At 41.6% G+C, this 26,026-nt stretch overlaps 3 protein-coding genes across 4 annotated transcripts in view; 2 read left to right on the forward strand and 1 right to left on the reverse strand.

The window, feature by feature from the left end:
• Window positions 1-1,302: 1,302 nt before the first annotated feature.
• LOC126399438 (chromobox protein homolog 2-like) lies at window positions 1,303-9,006 on the reverse strand. 2 transcript variants are annotated; one of them, XM_050059401.1, is made up of 6 exons: window positions 8,899-9,006; window positions 8,772-8,815; window positions 6,313-6,378; window positions 5,417-5,486; window positions 4,428-5,332; window positions 1,303-4,345 (listed from the first exon to the last, which is right to left on the reverse strand). In XM_050059401.1, the coding sequence occupies exons 1-6, from the start codon at window positions 8,962-8,964 to the stop codon at window positions 3,835-3,837; spliced, it is 1,662 nt and encodes a 553-aa protein (XP_049915358.1). In that variant the 5' UTR covers window positions 8,965-9,006; the 3' UTR covers window positions 1,303-3,834. The 2 variants fall into 2 exon arrangements, with proteins under 2 accessions (XP_049915358.1, XP_049915357.1); XM_050059400.1 differs by having other exon boundaries at window positions 4,428-5,335.
• A 1,469-nt stretch (window positions 9,007-10,475) lies between these two features.
• Window positions 10,476-13,600, forward strand: LOC126399482 (cytochrome c oxidase assembly protein COX11, mitochondrial). The gene is made up of 5 exons (XM_050059493.1): window positions 10,476-10,584; window positions 11,502-11,868; window positions 11,945-12,100; window positions 12,445-12,570; window positions 13,236-13,600. The coding sequence occupies exons 2-5, from the start codon at window positions 11,557-11,559 to the stop codon at window positions 13,422-13,424; spliced, it is 783 nt and encodes a 260-aa protein (XP_049915450.1). The 5' UTR covers window positions 10,476-10,584; window positions 11,502-11,556; the 3' UTR covers window positions 13,425-13,600.
• A 2,259-nt stretch (window positions 13,601-15,859) lies between these two features.
• The window catches only part of rab40b (RAB40B, member RAS oncogene family), a 28,820-nt gene continuing 18,653 nt past the window's right edge, over window positions 15,860-26,026 (forward strand). Inside the window, exon 1 of the mRNA XM_050059490.1 lies at window positions 15,860-16,481. Within this exon, the coding sequence (XP_049915447.1) occupies window positions 16,340-16,481 (142 nt within the window). The 5' untranslated portion in view covers window positions 15,860-16,339. The remainder of the gene's footprint in view (window positions 16,482-26,026) is intronic.

Genomic DNA, 26,026 nt, shown 5'->3' on the forward strand with positions numbered 1-26,026 from the left:
TGTGTAAGTGTGTGTGTGATGAGTTGTGTTTTTGTTGCTGTAACTATACGAACATTTACACAAGTGTTTTCACAGTTTTTCTTCACATTTCAGACACAAATATTGTTTTTAATTTGACAGCTGCAGTTATTAATGTAATAACAGGTGATATTAAGATGATAACAATAATAACGTGTCATTCTGCACTGGGATTAAATTAATGTTAAATCTGATACATTCTCTCATAATGCAGACAGTTATTATTGATTCAATCTGTTTATTAATCTGTGTGTTCACAGGATTTGTTCGTCTGTTTCATTTCAGATTATAATCCTGGTAATTTGGTTCATCAGTACATTTATAAATCTGTTTGTTAATCTGTGTGTTCACAGGAGACTAGTCTGTTTGTTTGCTCATTTTATTAATGCATTAATTATTTAAATTATTTATTCATCAATCATTTACACAGTTTATTAACTGTTTGTTAATTTTATCTTCTCACTGAATTATTCGACTTGTGAACGTTACCTGACAAATAAAATGTATTTCTTTCACTTTTTGTCACACAGATGGATTTATTAATCCATTCACTGTTTATTAATGTGTTCATTTATCCGTCTGTTTCCTCATTTAAAAGCTCAGTTTATGAATTCGTTTGCACATTTAATTAATGATTTTACGTGACTAATTAATTCACATCTGATCTGTGTTCACCGGGGTTATTAATCCATTCACTCAGTTCACTACTTCATTCCTTCTCAGTTTAGTGAGCTGTTTGTTTGCACAGTTCATGAGTCGTGTGGATTATTAATCCATTCATTTTCTTTATTATTACATTCATTCACTCATTAACCTGATCGATCAGTCGGTTCATCGATCTCTCAGTTCACTTTATTTATTTTCCTGTTTTCTAAATCGTTTAATCCAGTTTTATGGTGGGTTCATTTAATCGTTTGTATCCACAGTGTTCATACACAGATTATTAATTGTTTGGTTGGTTGGTTTTCAAGTTTTTCATATGCACAGATTATTAATCTGTTCTTCGCTGGGTTTAGTAAATCTTCATCTTTAATTCAAACAGTTTATTAATCCATTGGGTTTTCTTTTTAACCATTTACACAGATTATTAATATGTTCTTTCTTTGACTTCATTAAATTCCACACACAGATCAATAATCCTTTCTTTCACTGGATTTATAAAATTGTTTTTAAAGCAGATTATTAATCCGTTCTCACGCTGAGTTCATTCAATTGTTGCATTTAGTTGTTTGTTCACACAAATTATTCAGTCCATTAGTTTGCTGGGTTTATTAAATCATTTGTGCACGCAGATTATTAGTCCATTCTTTTGCTGGGAATATATAATCCACCTACACATACAGTAGATTATTAATCTGTTTGCTCAGTTTATTGTTCCGTTTGTGGTTTGTCTCAACAACAAAATGAGTAAATAGTGTTTGTGATAGGTGATTCACCAAAAGTATAAATTACAAAACCCCAGATTATCTCCTGGATTTTACAAACAGACCAAAAGTGGAGCTGATCAGGGCGGATTCTTCTTCTTCTACCTGGACACACAGGTGGAGTCACTACAAACAGTCCAACAGAGACACCTGCTGGTGAAGATGTGAAGCGCAGTCACAGCCTGAAACAGTTTAGTTCTTTAGGTACTTATGGTTTATTTCAAATACCTTGAAAATGGCAGAGAGGCACACAGGCTACAAGAATCTGAAGCTAGTCAGCCAATATGAGCACCAGATAGATATCAGTCATCACATGAAAAAACAAAACATATTTACAAATATAAATTAACACATATTTCAACTCCAAAAGACATTGTGACGGCCAATGTATTAAAATGGTATAAAATTGGTAAATATAAGTGATAATGGGATGTCAGCTTACATTGATACTGTGCGTAGTGCAAGGAATACTGTCAATAATACAAATCAATAAACAAGATCATTCACATTCAATAACAGCTTTGGTCCGAAGAGAACTGAAAGACGAGGACAGAAACCTGACGGGTGTGTGTGTGTGTGTGTGTGTGTGTGTGTGGATGAAGATGAACCAATCACAGACGGACTTCACTTATTGGTTTTTTTTGTGTGTTTTTGAATATTTAATTTAAACATGCTGCCCTGGATGAAGCCACATATTTAGTTTGAATACAGGTCCGAAAAGCACAACATGTCCTACTCAAACTAATCGTCACAAGCAGCTGAGTGGTGGCAGTGGGCTCGATAGACTGGGAGGAACCTGAGGCACTGGAGAGGTGATGATGTCATACATCCATCTGTAGTTCTTAAACCTTGTTTCTACACCGTTTAATAAAACGCAGTCTGTGAGCTGAGAGGAGATCCGTCACCTGATCTGAAAACCCAACGTCGGTCATTGGAAAAGTAAAAAAGAATCATCTTCACTCAAAGTCCTCTTACTCGCTTTTTGTTTTCCTTCATTTGCACCGTCATGGTCTTCATCGCTGGATGGAGCTGTCACATGACCTGTGATCACATGACCAAAAATGCATTCACGTGATGACAATGGAGCAAACTTTATCTGCCGATGAAGACCATGAGATTAGGTAGAAGACCGAGTAAGTGGCCTTTGACTGACGACTAAGTTGTTGATCTACTGTCCAAACCAAACTCCATTCATAAAAGTTATGATTTAACCCCCGACTGTGCAGAGTGAGGTCTGTGGTTTTTGTCGGAGCAACGAGGATTTTATATCTTTTTGTTTTCAGTTTTTAATTCTAAACCGCAAACCAGCTTCCATTCAGAAAACCATATAATGCCACTCGACTCTCCACAGTGAGGTCTGTGGTTTCTCGGAGCAACTGGGACTTTATTCCTTTTGTGTCTGTTTTTAGTTCTGGATGCTTCACAGCAAACCAAACTCCATTCAAGAAAGTTACGATTTAATGCCTCCCAACTCTCCTCAGTCACGTCTGTGGTTTCTCTGAGCAAGAAGAATCTCATTATCTCCACTTAGTTTTTTTTGTTTGTCAGCAGAGTTATGTAAAAACTACTGCACCGATTTTTATGAAACTATGTGGAAGGGTGTAGAACAGGGAACCCCTTAAAATTTGGAGCGGCTCCACAAATCATTTTTCACTTTCATTAACACTGCAAGGTTGGGTGTTTGGCCTTGGTGGAGGTCTGTGCTCTCGTTTTAAATGCTCCACCACACACCAAACTCAGTTTTATATTTAGGTCTCTGCGCCAGATGCTTCTGATGCAAGTCTGTGGGTTAATCTGAGCAGCTGGGACTTTGTTTCCAGGAAATGATCTTGAGGTATTAATTATTAAGTGCACCACCACAAACTAAAGTCCATTTACCTCCATTATATGAAGGTGGAAGCAGCAGAGATCTCAGAGAGCTGATCTGCATGTCTGGAGAAAACAGTACAATTGAACTGAGGCGCTGGTGTTTGAAGACAAGTATCAGCCCTGCAAACTGTGACTGCAGGACGATGGGTGGAGGAATAACTTCCAGGACTGAATAATAATCCTTGGACTGTCACTCCTCCCTCTCAGGACACAGACTGCGTGTTACTATCAGGTGCAAACAGGGGCTAAACTTCAGGGTTCCTACACTGTTTCAACAACCAAAAGGGATTTCATATGCAGTATGATCTCTCCACCGTGTGTTTGTCTTCTACTACTTATGTAACATCACTGGATTACTGAAACCACACAAACTGTATCGTCTGTCCGGCAGCACAAGAAGCTCCCAGACTTTTTTGTGCATTTCTAAACGTATAAAGAGCCGAGAACGCCTGGATCGTAGGAACCCTGAGAGCTGTTGTAGGAAGTGTTGTAGGACAGTTCAGCTCAGCTCTGCAGTCGTCCTTCAGTGATTCCGTGAGTTGAAGAATCCCACGCTGGTCGGCGACTCCTTCACCGTCACCGTGATGAAGTTGGCCGTGACGTCTGTGACGAATACGTGCTCCAGGAGGCTCCGGGCCGGCCGCCAGTCTGTCTCTGTGTCGGACTCCGTGGCGTCATTGCCGAGGCTGGGCCTGCTGTTGTTTGGGTACAGCGAGGCGTCGTGCTCTGATTCGCTGCTGCTGGTCTCATCTGAGTCGCCGGTGCTGAGCTCGTTCAGGCTCCGGGTCTGAGAGCCGAGCCCGTGTTTCCTCTCCTCGTGCCTCCCGCTGCCGTTCCCCCGCGCAGAGCTGCTTCCTGTCATCTTCTTAGTGTCTCCTAACATCTCCTTCCCCCTGTCCTCCCTTAACCTCGCCTGCTCTGCACCGCCGCCTGCTGCCAGTCCAGACCGCTGCCCACCGGCTGATGTTCGAGTCTCTTTGATCCCACCCACTCCTCCTTTAACAACCATGCCGCTGCCGCTCCTTAAGCTCGACCTCGACGNATGTTCGAGTCTCTTTGATCCCACCCACTCCTCCTCCTTTAACAACCATGCCGCTGCCGCTCCTTAAGCTCGACCTCGACAACGCAGCTCCAGCGTTGTTCCCCTGAAGGCTGCTGCCGGTCGGCGGCTTGCTGACGCTCTGCAGGTTGAGAGCTCGGAGGTTGAGCGCCTGGTTGGCTCTGTCTCGAGGCGTAGGTGAGGATGACGCTTTGGAGAGGTTCTGCTGCTTGTGTTGGACCAACCCGGTGCCGTCGTGCCTCCTCTGGTTCAGTGGGGAGCGCTGCACCGCCGTCTGGCCTCCCCCGAAGCTGCCGTGCAAACCCAACGACCCTGAACCTCCACCTTGTTTCAGCACGGACACCTTGTACCCGTCTCCTCTGCTGCTGCTCGTTTCTGAGATGGAGCGCTTCAGCTCGGACAGAGAGTTCTTACTTTGTGGGGACGGACTGGTTTTGCTGTAGGAGGAGGACGGAGACATGGAGCGACTGGTCCAGATGCAGCTGAGGGATCCCGGTTTGGAGGCGGCTGTCTGGGAGAAGGAGCTGGCGGAGGTCTGGGAGGCGGAGGCGGCCTCGTCTCTGGAGGTCCTGCTCAGCCCGGTGTAAGTGAAGCTGGCTGGCTGCAGAGGTTTCTTCACCCCGGGTCGAGGCTCCTCCCTGGGTGGTCTGAGCACCTGGTGGTGGCGTGGTGGAGGAGGAGGAGGAGGAGGTGAAGGAGGAGGAGGCGGTCTGCTCTTTGCTTGTCTTAATGCCCTCAGGTCAGGGTGGAGCGGCTTCCTCCCGCGCTTCTTCTTTCGGGGAGGGTCGGGTTTGGCAAGCACGATCTGAGGCCTCTTCTGGGGGACGGGGTGGACACGAGGGCCGGGCTTCGCCTTCTTTGTGTGCTCTTCATCCTCTGAGGAAGAGGAGGAGGCGGACGATGTAAGGCCAGAGGAAGAGGAGGATGAGGAGCGGCTGTCTTTTGTGGCTGCTGGTGCAGGCTGCTGAAAAGACGAAGAATAAAATGACTCGAACTGAAGTAAAGATTCTTCTGTACATGAAACACTGGAGGAAAGAAGAGTTACCAGAATCTTCCGCGGTCGTCCTCTCGGCCTCTTTCCTTTCTTCTGGAACAGAAGCTCCCGCTCTTGTTCTCTGAGAAACATTTACACAATATTTCACATCAAACATGCAGATTCATATAAACAGATGGACAGACTGTTAACGGTGCCCAACTGGTCCCAACTGGTGGGTCGTGGTCCAAAAGTGGGTCGTGGGTCCATTCTGAACGGACGCCAAGCGACTCTCGAATATGTCAGCTTGTAAAAAACACACTTTACATTGAAGTACAATGAATATCTGGCACGGAGCTTTTAATTTGAAGCGTTGTTTCCTGTTACTGAGTGAGTGACAAACAGACAGCAGACTGTGTGGACCTTAAACTATTGACTTAGAAATCTGGACCCCGTGGATGGACCACTTAGGAACCACTGATTTAACACATCTTACTGCTAAGGGGCCGTACACACGCCATGTTTTTTGCACACGGCCCCTAATTGGTCCTGTTGCTTCAGTTTATTTTGAGGTTTAAAGGTTAATTTACTGAAGGCCATGAGATGTGGTTGAAAGCGCTGGAACATTTCCAGTGAGCGGACATTATCCTAAGAATTTTATGTAAAACTAAAAACAGTGCTGTGGAGATTTGTTACTTTTCTCTGTTTTATATGAATATATGTGAATGTTTTGGTCGGTCAGTCGGAAAAAATTTAACGTGAGGACATCACCTTAAACCTGACAGATTAAACAATAATAAAAATAAGCTGCAGCTCAACGTTGTGTCTTTTGTCTTTAAATCACTTCAATCTTCATCAGTATTTGTTTCTTTACTTTCAACAACACCTGCTACTATCTCAAAATGTCCCATAAAAATGATCTACTGACACACACACACACACACACACACACACACATACACACACACCTCTTATGGAAAGCTGCCAGCAGCCTCGGGTCCAATATATTTTCTTCTGGCTCCCAACTGTTGTGCCTGAAAACATCAGAAAACTGTTTTAACACAACAGAAAAACTTTAAAGACGAACAGCAGGATTAATAAAACCTCTCCTCCGTATTTTATACTTTTAGTTTTTCAGTTTGAGTTCTGTGTCACAACTTAAAACCTGCAGCAGGTGATTTTTATGGACATTTGAGGGGCGGCACAACAAGCTGAGACCAAAGTACTGAGATATCATCACTTTATATAGTCGACAGAAACAACTGGAAACAACAGTTTGTGTTTGTGAGAGGAAACTGAAACTAAATGTGACACTGAGCGATGCATACAGTCATTTCATCCATTTTAATTTTAAAGTGAAGTTCAGTGAGTTTAAACTCTGCTTGATTCAGTAACATGTAAACTATGACAGACCCTGCAGGATGAAGGAGGTTTAACTATTTATAGTTAATTATTAATGATTTCAGCCATTTTTTAAGCAGAAATCTCGAAACATTCTCATTTTCCAGCCTCTAATGTACAAATATTCTGCTTATATCTGATTTCTATTGCTGCAAACTGAATATTTCTGGATTGTTGTTCAGACAAAACAAGACGTGATTAATCAAGAAAATAATCGGCAAACTAAGAGAAAATGAAATAATTATTTTCAGCCCTAATTATAACCTATAATCTGAAGTCCAAATAAAACCTCCAGTGACACTGAACCTGAACTGGTGTCGTACTGGTTTGTGACCACAATAACTGGAGGGTTAATGTACACGTACTGGTTTGTGACCACAATAACTGGAGGGTTAATGTACACATTAAAGCATTTATTATATTNAGAGAAAATGAAATAATTATTTTCAGCCCTAATTATAACCTATAATCTGAAGTCCAAATAAAACCTCCAGTGACACTGAACCTGAACTGGTGTCATACTGGTTTGTGACCACAATAACTGGAGGGTTAATGTACACATTAAAGCATTTATTATATTTTTTCGACATTTCATTTATGATTAAGCAAAATAATAATAATCATTAGAGCAGTGGTTCTCAACTGGTGGGTCGGGACCCAAAAGTGGGTCGCAGGGTCATTTTGACTGGGTCACGGCTTCACAAATCTTTTGTGAAATATTGTAACTTTTTTCCTCAAAATTTTATGACCTTTTCTTAAAGTTCTACAATTTCTGTCTCAAAATTTTATGATTTTTTTCTCAATATTTTGACTTTTTAACAAAATTTTATGATTTCTCCTTACAATCTTACTTTTATCTCAAAAATTTATGATTTCTTTCTAAAATTGTATGACTTTTTTCTAAAAATTTTAACTTTGTTCATGTAATTTTACAACTTTTTTTCTAGAAATATTTTCTGTATATTACATACAATAGTCAATGTAAAGATGATGAATAGACATGAATATGTGCCAAAAGACTATTGTATTTCATGAAAAAAGTCATAAAATTTCAAGGAAGTGTCTGTGAAATAGATTTGCGTGGAGAGTCAAAAATTTGGGTCACGACTTAATGACTGAGGAAAAATGTGGGTCCTGAGGACAGACCAGTTGAGAACCACTGCATTAGAGTAATCAGTGATAAAAATAACTGTTGTTACAAATGACTTTAACACAAAGTCTCCACATCTGTCACACAGTGTGTTAAATTGAAGCACATCTTTGGGATTATCATCTCTGTACACTGCACACATTATAATTTATACTGTGCATGTTTGCTTCACTTTAAAATCAGATATATCTTTCATATTTTTATCATCAATACTTGACTGTCTCAGTACTTGCTTTTTATTTTCTGTTAATTATTTATTATTATTATTTTAATTCACTGTTAAGCACAAAAACACCAACTCCTTGTTTGTGAAAACCTTCAACCAGTAAACCTGATCAGATTATAATATAAAATATAAACTATAGTCCTAATATGACACAGTAGAACATGTAAAGTGTGCAGCAGGAGTCCAGTGACACTGAGCAGCACCCAGCTGCACAGATGATGATTTTACTGGTGTCATACTGGTTTGTGACCATAATAACTGGAGGGTTAATGTATATGAGCATGAAACAATTACTGTATTTTCCGTGTCTGATCCTGATGCAGGTGAGCCAGAGGAGCCTGCAGCCTGCACTGGTGCATCTGGTCCATATACAGTATATACACATAGTGGTGTTAGCATCAGCTGCTCGGTGTGGACACGGCACAGACAAGCGGAATAATGAGAGCAGAAATGGCTGCTGCAGCTCAGTGTATCGGCTCCGTGTTTATCGGTCAGTGTGTTAAAGATAAACCTGCTGTCTGTATTTTTATTGTGTGGATAAACTCCCCCGGCAGCAGAGTAAACACCGCGGCAGAGCCCGGCATTGTTTGGTGCCATTTTTCAGTGTATGTGTCGTTAGCATCTGTGTGGCTAGCAGCTAGCTTACTTACTTAGACGACCACCCTCTCCACTTCACCAGATACTCAAACTTCCCCTGTGAAAGAGGAAACAAGATGTCACAACATGTCCGGAGGAGACTACGGTTCCCGCTGAGCCCTCAGCCGCCGCTGCTCTTACCTTTCTCGGCCGTTTGCTGAGGATGCATTCCGCATCAAATACCTGGCCGACTGTGACCCCCTCCATTACTACAGCAGCCCCGAGGAACGAGCACGGAGAGCGATTTTGACCTGCCGCGGCCACCGTAGATCGTTTACTATCACATTTATAAACACTGTATAAACCTGTTTTACATCCTTTATTATCACATTTATAAACACTGTATGAACCTGTTTTACATCCTTTATTATCACATTTATAAACACTGTATAAACCTGTTTTACATCCTTTATTATCACATTTATAAACACTGTATAAACCTGTTTTATTCCTTTATTATCACATTTATAACATCTGTATAAATCTGTTACACATCCATTATTATCACATTTATAACCTCTCTACAAACATGTTATACACTTTAATATTCACATTGATAGCATCTGTATAAATCCCGTATTGGGCAATCATTATTACATTAATAACCTATGCAGTATTATCACATTCATATCATTTGTAACATAACTTCTGTATAAACCTGTTACACATCCTTTACTTAAGTACAATTAAAACTATGAAAACAAATATATCAAAGTATTAAAATATTACTAAATTATATATTTAATTATTAATGATTGGTGGAAACTTGAGCACCTTTATCTTATTTTATTTTATTATATTTTATTTTATTTTTCTCATGATTTATTTCATTATTTATTTTAATTTAATTTATTTTATTTTATTTTATTTTATTTTTAAATTAATTAATTAATTAATTCATTCATTTATTTATTTTTATTTCTCAGTCTGTTTTCACTGTGTTTCATGTTACATTGTTTTGTCATTTGTCTGTTGAGTGGATGTCATCATCTTTCTGCAAAACTAATCTAGCTACGGGTATAAATAAATTAACCTGAACCTGAACCTAAAGCATTACTTTAAACAATGAAATTATTAAAATACTGCTAAAATGATAACAACAAATTATTAATATATTATTGAAAATAAATATTTCAAATTATTAAAAAAAAAATTACCTAAAATATACCAGTTTAACTGCTAAAGTTTTATGTAACATGATTATGTTAAATTGATAACATAATGCTGAAAATACGCAAGTTAGATTGCTGAAACATTACATAAAATAATTGTATTAATTAATTAAAATCTTACAGAAAATATACTGGACAAACCAGTATTACTTTTTACTGAAATTAATTATAGTAAATTATTATATGATATTACTGAAAATATGCAGATTATACTGCAGAACTATTACATAAAATAATGGTATTATATTATTACAATATCAATTAAAATATACCAGATAAACTGCTTGCATATAACTGAAATTAGTATATTAAATTACTAAAATAGAGCTGAAAATATACCGAAAATAAGCTGCAGAAATATTAGTGTAAATAATTATATTATATCACTGAAATATAACTGAAAATAATTATGTTAAATTATGAACTGAACTGAACTGAAATTGACAACTCTTAATCAAGTTTGTCAACACATTATAATCACCGTATTATTAATAAACACCATATGACCTGTGTGTGGGCGGAACCTTTGTGCCCGCATCTAATAGAAGAGCTAATTCTGTGTTGCACTCTGTGTTTCCGGTGTGTGTTTCCGTCTAAGATGTTTGGTAACATGTTTCTGTTCAGCGGTGAATGACAGCGGAGTTCCTCCTCAAAGGTAACAGCGTGCGAAACATTATTTTAAATATTTGTTTGTATTATATTTATATATAAATTAAACGTGTTTTCAACCAAACTAGTAGTTTTGTTAGCATGGTGGCTAAGCTAAGCTAATACGCCGGTGACACCTGGACACTGCAGGTCAGAGACATTTACTGGTTCCTCCTTCTGTTACAAAAGCGAACATAAAATAAATATTTCAGACAAACAACCTGTTCATTCAGTATAATTAAAGCGAAGTAGAACCTTTAATTTCACTTTGGCTTATAACAGTTGTATAACCTTGCTTTACTGCGGTTAAACTAACTCACGAACCTCGTTCAAAAACATGACAATTTAAGACTTTTATGGGATTTCACAAACAGATATGTAAACTACAATACAACGGGATACATTATGAGGATGGTCGGTGTTCGCTGGTGTATTCGGCAAACATGGGACCAACCTAAATGATTAAAATGTTAGAGAGTGACTCATATCATAGAGTGACTTTTATTAGGTTGGGGTTAGTATTTAGTCCTATTGAAACAGGCATATGTCATGTTAGTTGGCAACTTGGCATTGAAATTAAACCTTTTTTGAATGGAGTTTGGTCAGCAAGTAAGGTGGCATCAAAATCCAGCTTTTTTTGACTGGACTTTGGTTTGTGTTCTCACCTTCTGGAGGAGTATTGGTTGGATTTATTTATTTCAAATGTGAGCGTTTCTAATATTTAATAGACTAAATGATAATATATATATATATATATATATATATATATATATATATATATATATATATATAAAATAAAATATCTTGATCATTATGAAAATAATGTTCCCTTTTCTAATTCACATCTACTGGACTTCGTAGGTATATCGTGTTTATTTTGTGTACGTTTGTCAGAGCTGACTGCCGCTGTTTGTCCTCCATCAGGTGAGTTCACCCCACCGACCCAACCTCAGGTGTGGACTAACTGCAGGTACCAGCCATGCTGCTCCCCCTTCTTCTGCGCCCGTCTCTCCGCTGCTCTCAGGCCTCTCAGGTCCTGTTAACACGATGTGTGCGCTGCGACGCCTCTCGGACACTGCACTCTCAGGCTGAGCACTTCCTGCGACGGAGGCTCCCCCTGCGCCTCCACACACAGAGCCGAGGCACTAAGAGCCGAGGAAGGAAGTCCAGGAGCCAGGAGGAGGATTGGAAAACCAGGAACAAGACAGTGCTGACGTACATCGCCGCTGCAGGGGTGGGGATGATCGGCCTGTCGTACGCTGCAGTGCCGCTCTACAGGCTCTACTGCCAGGTGAGGAGACACTTCCTGTCCCTGATGTGCTCAAGCTCAGCACCTGCCTGTGTGACCTTTCTGTTTTGTCTGTCAGGCCTCGGGGCTCGGCGGCATGGCGGTGGCCGGGCATGACGCAGATCAGGTGGAGACGATGAAGCCGGTGAAGGAGCGGGTCCTCAAGATCACCTTCAACGCAGACACACACGCCAGCATGCAGTGGAACTTCAGACCGCAGCAGACAGAGATCTACGTAAGACAACACTCCTTATCAATAGAAATCAGATTATCGTACAGCAAGTCTCGTGAAAACTCTGTGTGCGAGAATGTGAAGGCGACACATCTTAAATCTCTCCAACCTGTCACTTAACAAATGTTTCCTCAGAAGTCTTTTATTTCTTATTTAAAGCAAATCTGACGACAGTTAGTTTATTTTTATGCTGAATGTTGATCTTGTTTCATGTGATATGTTTCTTGCCTTTTTCTTTCCATTATTGATTGAAGACTGAAATAAATTCAGATTTCGAGTGAAAGTCCGGCTGCATGACGATGACCTTTCTGAGATTAATCAGAAATTTTAATGTGTTTGTTGTGCAGGTGGTTCCAGGTGAGACGGCGCTCGCTTTCTACAGAGCAAAGAACCCCACAAATAAACCCATCATCGGCATCTCCACCTACAACGTGGTGCCCTTTGAGGCCGGACAGTACTTCAACAAGATCCAGGTAGTGTAACGTCATACTAATATTATCATTGTTATTTAATTATCATTATTATTTTCCCTTATTTTTAGTCTTTTCGTTACCTTACAATGAGTCGTTTATATCTACAGAGGGAGCGGGTCCTTGTCTGCGGAGGTTGCCATGTTTCTACAGTAGCCCAGAACAGACAAACGAAACACTGACTCTAGATCGGGACATTTGCGTTTTTGCGTCAGCTACCGTAGTTAGTAGTCCCTCTGCACGTGAGCGTCAGAAAAATACTGATTTTTGCAACATGTAACTGCTTTATTAATTGTTTTTACCGGTTTAAACCGCTATTTTTTGTTTATTTTTTGGAGAGAAAGAAACCTCTGTGGATAATTCAGCTCCCGGTAAAAACCTCTGTAACAATGAACATTGAAGGAATTGTAACTGGGAGAAGTTATAGCTGGTTGCAATCAGCAATCCTCACTGCTCAGTGTCACTAAATCCCCCTAAATCTGACACACAGGACCTTTAAGTGTGTTCCTTCTACGTCTTTAACATTCTGTGTGTTTATGTAAAAAAGCAGCCTGACAGAACGGTTTTATTATCTTTGAAAGTGATGTTTCACAATAAAAACATTTAAAAGAAGATCCAGATTGTCTGAATACATCACAACTAATATTTCTGTGGTCGTCCCTCTGCAGTGTTTCTGCTTCGAGGAGCAGCGACTGAACCCTCACGAGGAGGTGGACATGCCCGTCTTCTTCTACATCGACCCGGAGTTTGACGAGGACCCCCGGATGGCCCGAGTGGACACCATCACCCTGTCCTACACCTTCTTCGAGGCCAAGGAGGGTCAGAAGCTCCCTCTGCCCGGATACAGCTACAACTGATCCGTACACACAGGGGGAGGGTCACAGAAACCAGGAGGCTAGTTCTGGTTCAAATCTCAGTGCGAGTAAAAGAGAAGGAAAAAGACAATCCAAGACTCACTGAAGTATTTGTTTTTAATGTGAAATGCATTGCCCCCCAAAAAAGACTTAAACCAAACAACAACCAGATTTCTTTTGATTAAATCAAGAAAAAAGCTTCAACGTAAGTCTTGTTGTCTTCAGTGTCTCAGAGTTTGAGGGTCCACTGTAAAGGTTGTAAACAAAATATTCTAGATTTTATTCTGAGAATAAAGTTAAAATATTTGAAGAAAGATGTGTAATATTCTTCAATAGAAAAGCCAAAGTCCTGATTTAATTTAATACGAGATGGGAGCAGGGTGTCATCTGAGGTTTCACATAAAAGCAGCTTCAGGATTCATGTATTCCACTCCGTGTAGCCTGAGAACAAGAAGACATTTTGCAGATTTTTTTTCTTTTCAAAAAGTTGCATTTTCCCCCTAAATATTTTACCTTAATTCTCAAAATATCACATTTATTTTTTCTAACAGTGGTCCTAATTCTCTGTAACAGAATAAACCAGGTGTTCACTCATCCTGGAAAACCTGGAATTCTTCAATGCAGCTTCACAGTCATTGAAAAGTTGATATACATTTGAAGGTGTCGAGGTGAAACCTTTCTGAGAAAAGAGTTCGCTGGATGAGTTTTTCTACATTTCACCTGAACTGAGAAACAAAAACTGTCAGAACTCTGGAGACTGAACTTTCTCTCCTGTCGATGAAAGACGTGGAGACTTCAGACCCGAAGACCTCCAACTGTTTGTGTGTGTGCATTCTGACGTCTGAGAGACTGTACATGTATAAATGAGATCATGATTACAGCTGATAATTGTTTTAAAGACTGAAAATATATGAATAAATTATGACTACAAACTGAATCTGGACCTCTGCAGAGATTTCACTGAGCCGACAGTCGTTTGCAGGTTTTTAAAAATCACTGTTCAAGATTTTCAAACCAGTTTAACAACATAACGATGAAAACATTCGAAGACGTGAGACTGTTAATGGGCAGCGTGAGAGAATTAAATATTTAGGATCTATGTTGTTTTACGAGCTCTAATTTCATGAACAAAAAAACTTGACATTAAGATGGCGCCATGCTGCGATAACTGTCGCCAGAGCCGTTATGTTCTCAGGTTGTCCGTCCATCTTTTCCGAGGTATGTACATCCGTCTGTTTATATTAATGCTGGCCTGTCTATTTGTACGTCTGTCCCATTCTCATGAGCACAACATCTCAAGAACACCTTCAGGGAATTTCTTCAAATTTGGCACAAACGTCCACTTGGACTCAGTGATGAACAGATCAGGTTTGGTGGTCAAAGGTCACTGTGACCTCACAAAGCATGTTTTTGGCCATAACTCAAGAATTCACACACCCAATTATAACAAAATTCCGCACAAATATCTTCTAAAGGATAAAAACGGGATAAAATAATGAAGGTCAAAAGGTCAAAGGTCAGCTTGACTGTGACATCATCATGTTTTAAGTCATATCTCAGGAACAGAAGGGGAGACATTTGGTCAGATACTGAATTGGTGACTCTAATCTTGAAACTGTGCCGATTGTAAAGATCTTCTGTGTGTGAAGCATCCATGTTTAGAATATGTTACGTCTTTGCAGCAGCATGTGAAGCATTGTCAACTGTCCTGACTTCACATGAGTCTGGACAGATGTGAATGTTTGTTCTATAATTCGGGGTTCAGATACTTGATGTGCCTCAGTTTGGACACCAGGTGGCAGCAGAGGAAAAGCAACACTTCAGTGCTGCATGTTTGAAGGTGGCATTTGTTTATACAGAAATCTGGAGATGATCCATAACTCCGCTCTGAAATGTCAACGTTTGTCTAAATCAAATGTGACAGTAATGAACAAAAACAAATTATTAATTCTGAGATAACAGTGGCCTCTAAAAATATTTGAAGGGTCCACTTTATTACTCACAACTATGTTTCTATGAGTTTGTAATCACCTGTTTTTGTTTTCATAACCGTAGTTAAGTTAGATGTCTCTAAATTCCAAACACTGGACCTTTAATTAACAAATTTTCTTCCATTTAAAGTCTAATTTCAGATCGTTATTAATGTCTTTAGATAATGCATGTGGGATTATTTTGACCATGTGATGATGGCACCAGGGATGATCTGTCATGCTTTTATTTTGTAGACACAGAAAGGAAGTGGTGCGGTCATCTCATCCCGTCCAGCCTGACGTCACTCCTGGGAGCCAATCAAACTCCTGCTCGCGTGTGTTGACGGACGTCTTCAACGTCAGGCATGAGGTTGCCCTAGCAACTCACTGGGTGGACCAATCACACAGAGGCAGGCAGGGCTGAACTCTCCCCACCGCCTCTCCTCCTCTCCTCCGCCATCCCCATCCTCGACACCACCTCCGCTGGAACAGGAGGCGGAGGGAGTGAGGCCACAGACCCATCAGCTCTTCCTCCTCAGTCCGGAGTCCTGGAGCCGAACTGAACCAGAGGATTTTTACCTTCGTGCGTAAAAGCGCGGCGCGTCCAGAGCGCGCGGATGGCACAGAGGACGCAGTAACCGCGTCCTGTGATTGTTGTCAGTGTTGGTGGTTCACGCTGGACACTTGTAGCTCTTCTGGACACAGGCTGAACCAGGTGACCCAACTGTTTGTTGCGTGTAAACACGCGCAGAGTCTCTCGTGGATCGCGGGGGAGACTTTAACCGTCGCGGATTTATTTCGGCGGACTTTACACGTCTCTGTCTCCCGTCCTCCCGGTTTGGACCGGGGTGTTAAAGGAGGAGGAGGAGGAGGAAGAGGGGGTGTTCGGCTGTGTGCTGCCGAGTCTCATCTCATGATGGGACACGGCAGCTGTCATCTGCCGCGAGGATGAGCCACAGAAGCAGCCCGGCCAGGGCGTATGACTTTCTGCTCAAGTTCCTGCTGGTGGGGGACAGCGATGTGGGGAAGGGCGAGATCCTGGCGAGCCTGCAGGACGGAGCCACCGAGTCCCCGTACGGATACAACATGGGTGAGTGACCAGCGGGCTGGAGGGGTGTGTGTGGGGTGTGTGTGGGACTCAGTGGGTGGAGAGGAGGTCATTTATTTATCTCGAACCCGCCGGTCAGGTTCTTTTTGGGGGGTTTTACGCGCATGGATTTCCTGGTTTTACGCACGGGTTACGCAAGGGCGGAGAGCTCTGAGCACTAGTGGATCAAACCAAGTGACAGCTCAGATCCAGGAGCTCTCATGATACAAACCAACTCATCACTCACACACACACACACACACACACACACACACACACACACACAATTTGATGATTTACTGGTAGGTTCCTTTGGCACCGAATCCCAGTCTAAAGTCTAAAGTTAATAAACTGGGACACACTAAAGCTTTAGTCAACAGTGTAAAGTACCGAAGTACGTTTACTCAAGCACTGAACTGAAGTACAAGTTTGAGGCACTTGTACTTTTCTTGACTGTTTCCATTTTCTGCCCTTTTTTTAATAACTCAAGTACAACTCAGTTTTACATTTTCAACAGCTGTTGTTACTGAACAGCTTCATTCTGTAGAGCCGTAACAGTGCACGATCATATCTATGCAGTACCTTATATTGTGTGAGCTTTCCCCTGGCTTCTTCCACATATTCACCACATCCTGACACAATGTTAGACAATCTGTCACCATCAGTTTCTCCCTCGAGGTCCCTTTGCCAAATCAGTTTCACACTAAGAGACGTATCACACAGGAGGGAGTTAGTTACTTCATAAAGTTGTGAAGCCTAGTGGCTTTCCAGTGGACATTTGAGATAGTTTATAATTATGTTATCAGCTATCTTGTAGGACTTTGACATAATACAACTTCTTATCTGTAAAAATGTCCTCGCTCAACCAGATCCTCAAAACCACGGGAATGCCACTGCTTCCAATACATAGTATAATTTTCTGCTCTTTTATACTTCTCCTCCTCCTCTACATCCAAGAGGGAAATATTGTCCTTTTTACCGCGCTACATTTATCTGACAGCTTTAGTTACTTTGCAGATTGAACATTAAAACCATATGACATGCTAATTAATTAAAATATAGTATTGATGTTTGATTGATTCATCATCTCACATGTATCTGGTGACCCTTTGCAGGGCCCTGACCCTGAGGTTGGGAACCACTGGACTAAAGTAACTAAAGTTAAAACAAGCTTGTGATATTTCGGGTAAGAACTGTGTAATCATAGGAGCTTTAAAGGCCTTATCCCTGGGGGGACGCCAGAGAACCCCAGGCCCCAGTTTGAGAACAACTCTGCAGTTACACCTCCAAAACACTGGTTGGTGATGGAGTTTCTATGAAATGCTGTCAAGTTTAGTTGATTCAAAACACACATTAAACACACATTGAACACACATTAAACACACAGTAAACACACATTAAAATGGCTTAATAGAGACAGTTTCAAACACAAATCAGCTTCACTATAACTCGCAGCATTCACAGACAAAGCACTTGTCTTTATCTGGACACATTTTCCCCACAAATACAACATGCTAACGTTATTAGCACAAGCCTATGGCATTTTACATTGTATAAATTAGCCTAGCAGCTAGCAGAGATTTCCTCTGCTCATATGAAGCCAGGATAAATCACACACAGGACTTAAAATGCTATTTTTGTGGAGGCATTATTGTCTTCACAATTTATTGTTTCTTATCTGTGAAATTAAAGTGAATAAAAGCTTTGTTTCCACTGAGGGAAATGGTTTCAGCTTACAGAGACAGACAGGAGGTCTGCATTGCTGTGAGGTGTAATTATATTTCTGGGCAGGTGCATGTCAGCCTATGTTGTAGGGTACAGCATAGGCTCTACGCTGACACAGAGCCTACACCGCGGGTATACCATTGATTCGACGCAAAAATATAAATCCCGCATAACACCTAGTGCTAGCAGTGGTTTTGGGCGGGATGGAGGCCAAATCCAGAATTTTTCAATGAGGGAGAAAGAGTAGATCTGCTTCCAGACCACTCTGAGTTTTTATGCCTCTTGGCTGGCGATAGTCATGGCCAGAGGAATTATGGTTTTGGGTTGTCCGTCCATCCCATTCTCGTGAACGCGATATCTCAAGAACCCCCCGAGGGGATTTCTTCAAATTTGGCACAAACGTCCACTTGGACTCAGTGATGAACAGATTAGGTTTGGTGGTCAAAGGTCACTGTGACCTCACGTCAGTCTCATTCTCTTGAACGCAATACCCACAGAACCCCCCGAGGGGATTTCTTCAAATCTGGCGCAAGCGTCCACTCAGACTCAAGGATAACCTGATTGGATTTTAGTGGTCATATGTCAAGGTCACTGTGACCTTGTGTGAAAGCAATATGTATCACCTTGAGGACATTTCCTCAAATTTGGCACAAATGTTGACTTGAACTCTACAATGAATTTATCAGATTTTGGCGGTCAAAGGTCAAGGTCACTGTGACCTCACAAAACATGTTTTTGGTTTTGCAGCATCATCCATATTTGAGGCATTGTTAACTGTCATAACAACATATGACTGTAGATTGACATGGATGTAAACTTTAACTGTAACTTGATTGGTCTGCAGAGGCATACAAACAGGAAGCGGTAATTCTGTTTTTTTTATGGAGGAAAATCATGTTAAACCAGATACTCGTATGATTATACTCTGAAACGTTTCTGGAGGGGGGCTTAAAGGAAAAAACCTGATGTGTTGAGCTGTTACTGCAGACTCTGCACAGTGTGTACTATGTTACGGCTGAATGAGGTCTAATGTTGGCAGATGTTGATTTCTCCGGCGTGTCTGTGCACGTCGTCTCAGCAGCTGTGGGAAAACATCTTCACCTCCGTCAGCAGAGTCTGTTGATCTGCAGTTGATCTGCCTGCTGTCGTCCTGCAGCGTCACTCAGTCTGAAACTGTTTCACCAATTATAAAGAAATCGGGACGTTCAAACAAGAATGAGCCGAATCACGAGAAATTATTCGTAGATTAACGTCCGTCACTGATGTTTGATGGACAGAATTAAAGGAGTGGTGATTGTCTGCTGTTAGGAGTTGTTGAGTTTGGTGGAGAGAGTGAAACTCAGTCATTAAAAAGTACACTGAAGAAGGTGTTCCTGACCTTTACCAACAACATGAAAGTAGTGACCTGTTAGTTACCAGCTTTGATGGTGATTTTGTCCCGTCAGACGCAGGAAGATTCAAAGTGTTCTCCAGGATGGAAGTGATGTGTCTGACTTCCTGGACAGTAGGAGACGGTTGTAGGTTTGCAGGGTTGGCAGTGTTCGTCGTCAGTGCCCCTCTGTATCCGTTAAATTTACATTTCAGTAGTTTGTATGACAAACTTTGGCTGACATGAGGCGTCAATGATGTCAGGTACTTCTTGATTATTTAACAGCAGGTTCAGGTTGATGTTATGGATAAAATCTACCATGATACATTTTGTTACATTTTATAATTCAGCCTGTGATTTACAGTTTGTGTTGTATGAATTATAAGATCTTCATCAGTTCCTTCTGCAACCGAAACATAGGTGCAGAGAACAAGAATACAGAAGAACAAGGGAGCAACAACTGGTTATTTTAGAGGAAAGGAGGAATAAATTATCCTCTATTTATTATTTATTCTTGTAAATACTGGGACCTTTGGGGGTTCAGTTCTGGTAAATTTACCTTTCTTTACCCCCACAGGTTTAGTCGTGTATTATAACTGGACATAATAACTTTATAGGTTCCACAGAATATAATAGAGTGTTGTTGACACAATGTTTCCCAGATGTTTGTTCTCCAGCACTGCACCCTGTAAGAAAACACTGTTTACAAAAATACTTGCAATATAATTGATTTTCTTAGTACCAACTGAGCATGGTTTAAACACCACAGCCTACCTGAGTATTGTTGCTGACCGTGTCCATCCCTTTATGACCACAGTGTACCCATCTTCTGATGGCTACTTCCAGCAGGATAACGCACCATGTCACAAAGCTCACATCATCTCAAACATGACAATGAGTTCACTGTACTCCAATGGCCTCCACAGTCACCAGATCTCGGTCCAATAGAGCACCTTTGGGATGTGCTGGAACGGGAGATTCTCATCATGGATGTGCAGCCGACAAATCTGCAGCAACTGTGTGATGTCATCATGTCAATATGGACCAACATCTCTGAGGAATGTTTCCAGCACCTTGTTGAATCTGTGACACCAAGAATTACAAAGGGGGTCCAACCTGGTACTAGCAAGGTGTCCCTAATAAAGTGACCAGTGAATTCTTTTTATCAATGCTGGCATGTTTTTTGACAGTTGCAAAACAATGACGTCAACTCAATCATCAGTGCTGCTGGAAACTAACAACAACAAGGACTCATGGTGGAGAGGAAGAAATGGTTTGAAGCGTGTCTTCACTTCATGTAGAAACATGACATCAGTGCTGCATGTGACGTCGGTAAAATGATAATATCAAGTAAGACTAGAAACACCAGCAGTATGATGAAATATCTCTCTACCAACATGGGCCTAACTTCCATGAGTGCCATGTGTTTGACACTCTACGCACGAGTGCCACAGCTTCCCAACCAAGCAGCACATCTGTTATCGAGGATAAATATCCTGTTGTAATCACATCAGTACCACACAGACAGGAGGAGGAGAGTTTCTCTTTGACTGAGAAAACCTTAATGAAGACTGTGTTCAGACTCAAAGATAATAAAACAGTGTACTCGGGTACAGTTCGCGTGTACTCGGATACAGTTCGTGTGTACTTAGGTACAGTTCATGTGTACTCGGGGAATGTTCATGTCTACTCGGGTATGGTTTACATCAGCCATTAAAACCAGCTGTACCAAAACACAGAAGTGGACTGCTGTTTAAGGCGAGTAGCCGTTAGCGTGTAGAGCTGCAAAGACATTTTTCAACGCTGCCGGTCTCTGAAATCTGCGTATGCATACAGCACGTGTTGATCTCATGCTCTAATGGCTGATACAGTGAAGGCAGATGAAAGTGGCGCTCTTGACATTGTCTACAAAACATAAACAATGTAAACAACATCACTAAAAGTGAAAAGAGTCCCAGTAAATACCTCGTTTGTACCTGATTAATCCAACAAAATAACACAGCTGTAAAATGTCTCTGTGATTATATTTTTATGCTTCAGATGTAAATCATGAAAAAACAATAATTCCTAAAAGTGAATGTTTTATTTGAGTACTTCATCACACTGGTGCAAAAAATCATAAAAATTCAATGTGAACCAATATAAACACAACACTGCGCATGTGTGTGTGTGTGTGTGTGTGTGTGTGTGTGTGTGTGTGGTGTATTAATAAACGCTGGCAGCAGCTGCTCATGACTCACTCTCACTCTGCAGGAGGGCGTCCAGGACGAGCCGACGTTCTGCAGCTTTACACATGATGTAACTGTGAGGTCGACGACTGTGACTTTATACATTTATTGATCACATTTATTAATCTGATGTCATGACTGAAGCATTTACAACCTGTTGTTCTGGGACAGAGCCAAGCATCTTTTTGTAGGTGTGTTTTGTTTTCATGTCGAATTTCAAGTGATTTCAACATTTTAACTGACAGGAAACTTCAGATTTATTTTACAGTGAAACACTCTGTATGCATACTAATACAGCAGCAGAGCTTTGTGTTTTCAGAGCTAATGTCTCTGCTTCACTTTGTGACTCTGACTCTGAAAAGACAACTGGATCCTCACATGAACATGAAGCTCTCCTGCTGCAGCTTTTAATATTTCAGGCGTTCAGCTGACAGCAGCATTCGGAGCGACTTCAGTGTGACAACAGAGAAAAGCCTCAGTGCTTCAGACTGCTGACATAACCATCAGCACAGAGGAGGTCAGAGGTCAGGGAGGACAGAGGTGGAGTAACATCAGAGGGATCGAGGAGACTGACTCATACTGGACGCCTGAGCACACATATATAAAGATTGAGCATTGTCTTTACTGTATTCTGTTGTAAACAGCAGACTGTGTTTATAAAGGTTATGGTACTAATTATGTCTGGGCGATAAGGCCAAAAATGTTGTCATGATAAAAAGGTTCATATCAGATATTGATAATGATCACAATAAATGTTAAAGGAACAGTGTGTAGGATTTAGTTACATCTAGTGGAGAGGACTGCACCCAGCTGAAACTTCTCCCATGTGCCATGACGTGAGCTCCCAGTTAGGATTCCATCAGTGTTCATTGTTCAGGAGGTTTGAACCAGGAGCTGGTTCTTCTTCTCTGAAGTAAACAGACCAGGTGATTATGAGTGCTGTATCGTAGGCAACTGGACTCATCTAAGAAGCTTTTTCAGTTCTAAAGGACTGGTTCGGAGTTGCAGGCTTTAAACCCTGTGTGAGTGTGAACCCTTTACAGAGGCGTAGGGGTCAAATGTGAGCTCTTAAGCCTAGTTCACATTACACGATTTTCATCGCGATTTTGACGTCGCAGAGAATCTTGAGAGTCACCTTGGGTCGGAGGTGAGTCGGCAGATAGTCTGCCACGATGAGTCCTCATGTGTGAACAAGCCTATGAGCAAGTCGCCCCCTCGTCTGCGACTGGGACTGGATATCTGGCATGCTAGAAAACTGGAGAAGTCTGACACGACTGACAAAGAGCATCAGCCAATGAGAGGCGGGATACGTCCCACGTCAGCACGCAGGAGGACGGAAGAAATGTGAGGAGGACAAGCTGCAGGGTTGCCAGGTCCGCTTATTAGCTGCGACTTTGGGCTTCTTTTTTTGTAAAGTTGCTTACAAATATTGGTAGTCGCGGGTTGCGGTTTTTTGGGCTTGTTTAATATTGGTAGTCGCGGGTTGCGGTTTTTTGGGCTTGTTTCTAAAGTGGAGTTGCTTATTTGGGCTGCTCTCTAAACATCGCCTTCCTCTATATATATATCTGTTGCTTCTTTTGGGCTTGTTTCCATAGCCCTGGTTGCTTGTTTCTCTCCCAAGATCTGGCAACACTGACAAGCCGGCAAGCAACAACAACAATGATGGCGCCCACAGGATCACGGGGAGCGTGTTGTGTTTGGACCCTGGAGGCAGATCTGATTCAACACTGGGAAGAATATCCATGACTTTACGATGTGTCGTCTCCAAGTTTGGTGACGTCACCGCGTTATCTGGGGCTCTGTCGGCGAGGGCTCGGTGGAGAAATCTTGTGGTGTGCACACACAGGTCGTACCGCAGTTGGCGAGACTCCCGATGACAGAAACACAAGTCGCCAGGTATGAACACTCAAAAGATTACGATAGTCTCCGCGACGCAAAATCAGAGTGAAAATTGTGTAATGTGAACTAGCCTTTAGTTTCAGAGTCGTTAAGGTCACAATGTGAGTCGTTGACCCACCTGGCCATCATGTGATTCGTTAGGGTCAGGTGGGACCAGGGGTGAATGGGTGTGAAGTTGCCTGGGCTCCCAGACAACTTCACACTGAAGAAGCTTCTTGGATGAGAGGCGAAGCGTCTTCAAGAAACGCAAGCGAGTCCAGTTGCCTACGATATAGCACTTATGATTACCATGACCTGGATGACTGAGAATCTTCACCGACAAGACAGACCAGGTGATTAAAGCCGCTGAAAACACTTAATAAAGCAGTTTCACATCACAAATCAGTGTTTCTCTGACACATGGTGGCTGACAGTTCTGGGCTGCTGTAGAAACATGGTGGTGAGGGGCGGGCCGATTCATCTACGTCATCGATAATGAAAATACGTCAAATTGCAAAATGTTCATCGGTGCGTCGCAATAAAGTAGGCTGCACCCAGAGAACATGCTATAGCTGAAAGCCTCATCTACAAAGAGAAAATGACTTCTTAAAAATACATTGACAGTAATTATCTTAACTGTGGCTTAATTATATCAAACATCTGTCAAACATTGGTTAATTTATATCGAAGAAAACTACGACTATCGTTTTGTTGCCCGGTCCTATTGTCATATTTCCATCATGAGCTAGAGCTCTTTAATCACCTCGTCTCATTGTGTCCTCTTCTACACAGACTTGAGAATAAGCTCCACCAGCTCTTTTTATATATTATATTCATGTAACAGGAGTGGATTCAAACGGGCATCATTTTCTGGAAATTTGGTTAAAATGTGTTGTAAATGTTCCTCTAAAGCCTTTGGTTGGTTGGTCCACCACTTCATTTCAGAGTTAAACACCTCAACAACGGCTGCTGGATGGATTGTGATTAAATGTTCTTCATGTTCCCCTCAGGATGAACCGTTATGACTTTGGTGATCCTCTGACTTTTCATTTAGCGCCATCATGAGGTCAGCATTTTAATGTATCCAGTGCTTTGGTTTACGACCTTCTGACCTCATACCTGCAGAACTAATGACATAAAAACCAACTTCTGCCCCACAGTCGATGAATAACTCGTCCTAACAATTATATGTTCACACAGAGAACAGTTAGAAGTGACCATGTGCTGCGTCGTGTCGTCCAAAAACAGAGCTGAAATGTTTGATGGTTAAAAAAATAAAAAGCAACATCACATCTCTGTATTTTTCATGTGCGAGCCGACAAGGTCACCCCGATCTGTATGAGTGGGATCACACATCCAGAGGAGTGAGTCAGCCTCTCCTGGCAGCACCAACAGCATCTCCACTTTCTTCATCATTATACCCCCACCAAGCCACACACACACACACACACACACACACACACACACACACATTCGTAGAGTCTCCCTGAGGCTTGACTCTCAGGGATTTTCAAAGCTTGGACTGTTTGCTGAAGTGTTTTTGTGAAGTTACACAACACTCAAAAAGATGTTACGAAAGGAAAGAGGCGTTCATGGGCGTTAAAAACTAATTGTAAACAAGCAATTCTTTATGTGTGAGTAATTATCAACGCCACATAAAACATATAAAATAAACGGAGAGGGTGTTTGTGTGCATTTTTGTGAGCTTGCGTCAGTGTGTTCTCTAATCAAGGCTTCCCCGTGTGGTTTCTGGCACCGCAGCCTGTAATAGCAGCTCCTCTCTGGACTTGGCTGCAGAGTGAAGCCCCCACCGGGGACGCCTGCCTGCGGCCTCCACGGTTGTTGATACTGATCCAGTGGATCCTGCAGATGTCCCGCATTTTCCCTGCAAAACTCCCCGACAGGGAGGCAGCCAGCCACAGCTATGCCTCCGTCTCCCGTCGTACCTCCTATTAAAGGAGGTGACCCAGAAATGGCAGACATTTAGGCTTCACCGCTCTGGTTTTCCATCAGCTGAGCCAAACAGCCTGAAGTTGGGGAAACCGTGTTGTCACTGGCAGGTTCAGGAAACCCATCAAAACCCAACACGTCTCCCCAGAGAGCCAGAGTCCCCTTAAAGGATAAATGCAAACTAGCTGGAGTGGCTAAAAATCTAATAACTCTCTAATAACTCACCCCATCACACTTTTATTGAGCTGTTTTATTGTGTTTTAAAGTTATACTCACTGATTTAAAGGAAAACTGATGCTTTTTTATTTTCTTTCATATGAAAGAAAATAAAAAAGCATCAGTTTTCCTTTAAATACTGAGATTTGGCATAACATTTTATAAGTATATAATATAAAAAT

Source organism: Epinephelus moara, chromosome 13 (genome assembly GCF_006386435.1).
Source record: "Epinephelus moara isolate mb chromosome 13, YSFRI_EMoa_1.0, whole genome shotgun sequence".
NCBI classification, from domain to species: domain Eukaryota; kingdom Metazoa; phylum Chordata; class Actinopteri; order Perciformes; family Serranidae; genus Epinephelus; species Epinephelus moara.